Source organism: Cystoisospora suis (genome assembly GCF_002600585.1).
Source record: "Cystoisospora suis strain Wien I chromosome Unknown contig_4341, whole genome shotgun sequence".
In the NCBI taxonomy this organism is placed as follows: domain Eukaryota; phylum Apicomplexa; class Conoidasida; order Eucoccidiorida; family Sarcocystidae; genus Cystoisospora; species Cystoisospora suis.
The window spans coordinates 362-7201 of record NW_027157133.1 but is presented as its reverse complement, the minus strand read 5'-3'; the positions used below and the strand labels follow the sequence as shown (position 1 = coordinate 7201).

Below are 6840 nucleotides of genomic sequence, written 5' to 3'. Positions count from 1 at the left end.
AGCCAGCTAGCTAGCTAGCTAACTGACTTTATGTTTGTTCTGGTAGGCCTTGTCTCTCTCCTCTTTAAGGAGCTCGGGATCAAAGGCTAAGCGACAAATGACTTTAGACTTCTCTCGAACTGCAAAGCGCAAACAAGTAAAAAAGAAAGAAGGCATGAATGAATACAGATCGATCTATCTATCGATCGCGGAGCTATCTATCTATCTATTTATCCGTCTATGCATATGTACATGCTGACTTGCCTTCTTCTTCCTTCTTTCTTTTCTTCTTCTTTTCTTCTTCTTTCTGAGGAGATTGAGGAAGCGTAGACAGACACATAGAGGGTTGAGAAAGAGAAAGGAGCAGAGAGAAGAGCAAAGAAAGAAGAGAAGCAGAGAGATGAAGGGGGAGAGAAAGAAAAGAAGGAAAGACACTATTCTATAGAAGAAAAGATGTACAAGAAATTCCCCGTCTTCATGTGAAAGAACAGGAAAAAGAAAGAACGGAAAAAAGAGAAGAAACATCAAGACCGGCACATAAATACATATACATATATATACATATATATATGTATATACATCATATACATACAGATATAGATACATATCTGTAGATACACTCTTATGTCTATCTATTTATCTATGTATCTATGTATGTCTACGTATCTAGATTCACCTCTCCCTCTCTCTATGTGAAGGAGATAGACACGAGGGAAGACGTGGTCTCTATGCGGACGGAAATGGGCAAGACGTTCTATTGATCCATCACACACGCAAACGTATCTATTCTACTACTACTACTAAGAGAAGCAGAAGAAAGAGAGCTCGGTGCTGCTAGTTCTTCTTCTTCTTTCGTTTCTGAAGAAGATAGAAGTGAGAAGGAGAAGCCCTAGTGCGAGGAAATACATATGACACGAACAAGCATAAAGAGAAGACTTAAGTGAAAAGAGAGAGAGAGAGAGATATAGATAGATAGTTGAATAGATTAAAGATAGATTAAAGATAGATGGACGTACTTCCGGCACCTTTGTCTCTTCCTTCTTCTGTGAATGAGAATTGCTGGAGGGACTTCAAGACAAACTGACTTTCACGTGTATCTTCAGCAATTCTCTCGTTCCCATTCTTCAACAAATACTCCAGCAGCGTTAACGCCTGGGGAAGAGACAGACAGACAGACAAAATAAGAAGACTGCGATAAGAAAGAGAGGAAAAAGACGAGAGAAAATGAATGGAAAAAGAAAGGAGAGAAAGGAAAGATCGCAAAGAAAGAAGAGAGAGGGAGAGAAAAAGATAAAATAGAAGGAGAGATGAATGAAGAAGACGACATAGAAGAATCTATGAAGGCAAGTCTTTTCTTCTTCTTCTCTCTAGACACGTATCTGCCTCTCCGAAGAATAGATGCATACATACATATATACACACGTAGAGTATATATATATATATATGTAGACACCTGTATGTATAGATAGGTAGATAGACACCTGTCTGTCTATGTATGTGGCGTATACGATAAGATGAAGAGAGAGAGAGAGAAGGTTCGTAGAGTGTTTTGGAAGAGAAGGATGAATGGTAGGAAGTAAACAGAAAGAGAGGAAAGAAACTTTTCTTTTGTCAAGAAGAAAGACTTCACGTAGAAGGAAAGAGACAACTCCTCCCCTTCTACGATCCTCCTTCCTGACTGATGTGAGAAAAGAAAGAGACAGAGAGAGAGAGAGAGACAGGAAAGACGAAGAAGAAGAAAGAGACAGAGAGAAGAGATTCTTTAAAGACCTTGAAGATTTTTCTCCATTTCTTGGGAGGTTCGGATAAAGCCGTCCATAGGAATTTCAAGACCAACATGTAATCCTGACTGAAACATAAAAAGGGAGAAAGAAAGAAAGAAAAAGGGAGAAAGAAAGAAAGAAAAAGGGAGAAAGAAAGAAAGAAAAAGGGAGAAAGAAAGAGAGGTGCTTGGAGTTTCTGAAAGAGAGGGAGGGGAAGGCGCAGATCCATTTTGGCTACTGAGATGAAAGTTTAAGTTGTCCTATACGACAGTAGCACGCAAGCTAGAAGCTCTAGCAGAGATAGGAGGGAGAGTAAGAGTGTGAGGTGTGACGAATGAATGATAGAACAAGTATAACGACCACTACTATGACTTCTACTACTGCTATTTTCTGTAATAGTTTGGTAGAGAATCTTGTGGGGATGATAGGAGAGGAAGAGAGAAGCAAATCTCCTCCATTCTTAGCTCGATAGAAAATGAAACTTTTCACATCTGCATTTCCATAAGACAAAAAAGACAAAGGAAAAGAACGAACTTCATCCAGTACGAGTCCTACGAGGACTACTACTAGAAGTACTAGTCGTAGTAGTTAAAGTAGATACACTCCTACTCCTAGTCCTACTACGAATGGGGGTGTGAGGAGGAGAAGAAAGAAAAGAAGAGCCCTTTCTGAGAGAGAAGAGAAAAAGAAAAGATAAGGATGATAAGAAATAGAAGAAGAAAAAGAAAAAGAAGAGAAGCAACTACTAGTCACGAGAAAGAGGAGAAGAAGAAGAGACTTGAGAGAAAAGAAGAAGAAAAGAGGTGAGAAAAGAGAGAGAGGTAGATATAGATAGATTAAAGATAGATAGATATATGGATTACGAGTTATAGGAGGCCTTGGCGATGTTGGAAAGAATGGACGTCGGACACCCCCAGTTTTTATCGCTCGTCGCTTCCTTCAAATTCTTTTCTAACGGCGTCTCCTTACTATTCAACCTAAACATACAAACCCACAACGAGGTGTATAGACACCGCAAAAGAAAAGAAAAAGAAGAATAAGGAATCTTCGAGCGAGAGAGAAGACTTTTCTCTATCAAACTCTGCAGATCTTCATTTTCTCTTCTCATGAGGTGCATCAAATCATACAGAAATAAAGAAAGAAAGAAAGAGTGAGAAAGAAAGAAGTGTACAGAGGATAGTTTTACTATCCATACATTCAGGTGCCAGTGTGGAATACACAATACAGACATAAAGTAGATACACCTGAGATAGATAGAAAGATCAAAGAGAAACAGATAGATAGATTAGAGACAGATAAAGAGAGATAGAGGAAGAGATAAAGCGACATGAATAGATAGATAGATAGATAAGCAGAGTAAAGGTAGATAGATATACATAGATAGATTAGAGATACATAGATAGATAGATTAGAGATAGCTAGATACAGAAACGCATTCATACTGATACACACCATGTATGGGGCGCCTATTTCTATCTGTCTATCTTTCTATCTCTATCTCTCTGTAAGCTATCTATTCACATCTAGGTATCTCTCTGGAGTCAAGCAATCTGTCTCTTTCTTTCTTTGGAGGAACGAGGGGATTCTGTTAGGTCGGACAGAAGAAGTTGAGGAGTGTATTTTGCATGGATATAGGAATGATGGATTGACTAATTTCTTTCTTCTCTTTTGAGAAGCCTGCGATGTATGGCTTACGTCTTTTCCGTAACCTCTTTAACTTTCTCGCTTGCTACGGAGACGAAGACTCCGAGCTTATCTGCGATTTTATCCATCTTCTCCTGAGAGAAGAGAGAAGACATGCTCTGCGACATTTTCTCTTCTTTCTCTCTATCTCTTTCTTCCTTGTTCTTTCTTGATCTATGGATCTATCTTGAAAGAATGAAGAAAGCAACAGAAACCTTTCTTTCTTTCTTTCTCTATCCTTGGAGATCGGGAAAGAGAACAAGAGAGAGACAGAGAGGGAAAGATAAAGGAGGGGTCCTCCCTCGAGAAAGAGCAAGATAAAGTAAGAGAAGAAGAGGAGAGGAAACGACTTTGTAACGTCTTAAGTTTTCTACGGTGTTAACTTGAGAAGAGAGGAAAAAGGAAAAGAAGTCGTGCGACCCCGCGTGGTAGACAGACAAGCAAAAGAAAAAGAAAAGAAAAAGAAAAGGAAAAAGAAGAAGAAGAAGAAAGAGGTGTCTGTAAGAACGAACTACCGCGAAGGAAACCCCTCGCTTGACTATGAAGAAAAGGAAGAGAAGAGGGACAGAAAAGTATCGCCGTCTGTACCCGGCTTGATCCTTCCTCGCTCTCTTTCTTTCTTTCTTTCTTGCCGTCTTTATGAGTTGAGAGACGAGAGGAATATAGACTAACAAAGACGAAGAGAAAGAAAAGAAGAAAGAAAGCAAAGGTAGAGAAGAAGAAGAATGACAGGTCGGTCTATCGCGTTTGCCTCACGAAACGGGAGAGGAAGATTGTATCTTTACCTTCTCGGTTGGCTCAAGAAGAAGAGAAAAGAGGAAATAAAAGAAAGAAAGAGGAAGAAAAGATGGAAAGAAAAGAAGAAAAGAGAGAAAGACAGAAAGTGGAAAGTGAGAAGGTCTCCTCTCTTCTCCCTTGGGCAGTGTCTGATACGTGTTGCTCCTGCCGCTGCTTGTCTTGTTGCGAAAGAATTGGAGTTCTCTGCTACGACAAAAGGAAGGAGAAGAAAAGAAAGAAAGTCTATCACTCCTGAAAGAATCTCCTTCTTCTTCTTAGCAAGCAAAGAAAGAGCGCGAAAAGAAAAAGGAAGAAAGAATCGAGTTTGTCTGTCAACTCCATCAATAGAGAAGAAGAATGACGCCTGCTGGGAGAAGAAGAAGAAAGAAGAGCAGAGCAGGGGTATCTCTCTGGCACGAAAGATTTCGACGACTAGAAAAGAAAGAAAGAAAGACAGAAAGAACAAGAGAGAAGAGAAAAGAGAAGAAGAAGAGAGACCTTCTTTCTTTGTCTTTCCTTTTTCTTGATAGAAGAAAACTCTTGACGGATGGATGGATGGATGGATGAGTGATGGATGGATCGATCGATCGATCGAAAGTGATAAGGCAACAAGAAGTGACTGACGAATTGAGAAGTTCGTGATTTATTTATTGACCTATCTGTCGTTCTATTTCTTCTTCTTGAGACTTTTTAACAACGTTGACGAGTTAAAGAAAGAATGAAAGAGAGAAAGAGAGAGAGAAAGAGAGAGAAGTGTTGTTCCTTCTTTCTTTCTCTCTTTTAGGTGAAGGGAAGAACGGTAGAAGAGAGAGAGAGCATTCGTTAGTTCAACAGAGGAAAGGGAGGGAGCCTAGGCGTTTTCTTTGCGTGTTGCCTCTTCTTTTTTCTCTTAGAGAAAAGAAAGTTAATGAGAGATTGATGGAGAGATAGAGAGAGAGAGACAGAACTTCCTCCTCCTATTACTATTCTAATTACCTAGAGGGGAGTCTTTGTCTGTTAAGGGATAGAGGAGAGGAAGTAAAATATTTCTCTCTCTCTCTCTCTTTCTCTCGGGAGGAGGTGGGGAAACAAATCTTTCTCACGACATTGTCTCACACAGTTGAAAGAAGAACGAGCATGAAGAAGAAGAAGAGGACGAGGAGTGGATAAGGCTTATCATCCTAGTTGCACTTTTTCTTCTATAGCTCGTAGTCATAAGAATACTCCCACTAGTCAAACTCCTCTCTACTTTCTCGTCTTCTTCTTCTCTTAAACCTTCTTTCTTCTTCCTTTCTTTCTTTCTTATTTCTTTTCTTTTTCTCAGCTATAGAGCCTGTAGTTTGCTCTTTATTTTCTTTCATCCTTTCTTTCCTCTTAGTTATCTTGTCCGCTCGACCCATCCTTCTAAAGACAACTCTTCTTCTTCTACTTTCTTTCCGTATTATTCATCTTCTTTTACTTACTTTCTCTTTCTTTCGTTCTTTCTTTCCCTCTTGGTCTCTCACGTGAGAGGGAGAGAAGAAGCACAGACAGAAGACTTCTGCTAAGGCTCTCTTCATGCCTCTCTAGTCACATCGAAAAGTCTTCTTCTTCTTCATTCAAGAAAGAAAGAAATAAAGAAGACAAGACTTACTCCCCGGGAAAGAAATTGAGTGAGCCGCGTAAAAGCCGTAGATGCCCCGCCTTCCTATTCTTTCAGTATATATATATATATATACGTAGTTATATACATATATAATATATGTATAGATACAATAAGTGGGGTGTATATACAGATAGAGAGAGTTTAATGAAATCCATATGGGAAGTAAACTCGAGAGAGGGAGATATAGATTGGACGTACGTGTGGATGACTGGAAATAGATAGATAGATTCAAGATAGATGAGAAATTACTCGGGATAGATTAAGGAGAAGGGATTTCTATTCTACAGATAGGTAAAGACTGCAACCTATCCCTGTCTCTTTTTAGCCACCCTCTTTGTATCTATATCTATATATATATGAACATATATACATGTATATGCATCTATATGTATAGATATGTAGGTAGTCGAATACATGACTTTGTAGATAGAAGAAGAGGGAGAAGCAGGAGAAGTAGAAGGTGTCTTTTTCCTATTGCCTGTTTAGTGAAGGGACATCGGAGATTCTCCCCATCTACTTCAGACATACAAGCCTACAAGAGAAGAAGAAGAATGATAGTCGAGAGAAAGCCGACCACTCCTACACGTATAGCCACTACTACTACTATTCTTGATAGCTACACTAAACTCGAGCTACGAGGCTTCTTCTTTTTCTTCTTCCAACTCAAATTCCTTTAGCTGATACTTCTATCATTAGGACGGCCACGGTACTACCGATAAGAAGAAAGAGAAGAGGAGAGGAGGAGCACTAGCCAAGTCTGAAAAGAGAGATAGGAGAAACCCCCCAAAGCACCCCTACTACTAGTACTACTACTACATACGTCAGACATATTTGACTCTCTCTTGTTCTCTCTGTAATCTCGATTGAAATAGAGAAAGGAGTGACCTTTCAACAGACGCATAGGAAGGCAACAAGACAATACGAAAAAGAAGGAGGAGGACCCCCTCGTGCTTCTCCTTTTCGCTCCGTTAGCCACAGCGTCAGCCCTGCCTATCTTTAACCTCTCTATCTATC

At 39.6% G+C, this 6840-nt stretch overlaps 1 protein-coding gene across 1 annotated transcript in view; it reads right to left on the bottom strand.

Moving 5' to 3' along the window:
- Positions 1-5302, bottom strand: part of CSUI_007978 (enth domain-containing protein) — a gene marked incomplete at its 3' end in the record, with an annotated part of 7530 nt that extends 2228 nt beyond the window's left edge. Inside the window, exons 1-5 of the mRNA XM_068068119.1 lie at positions 3438-5302; positions 2606-2719; positions 1750-1828; positions 996-1131; positions 28-119 (exon numbers count right to left, since the gene is read on the bottom strand). Coding sequence (XP_067919905.1) covers positions 28-119; positions 996-1131; positions 1750-1828; positions 2606-2719; positions 3438-3553 — 537 coding nt within the window. The remainder of the gene's footprint in view (positions 1-27; positions 120-995; positions 1132-1749; positions 1829-2605; positions 2720-3437) is intronic.
- Positions 5303-6840: the final 1538 nt, after the last annotated feature.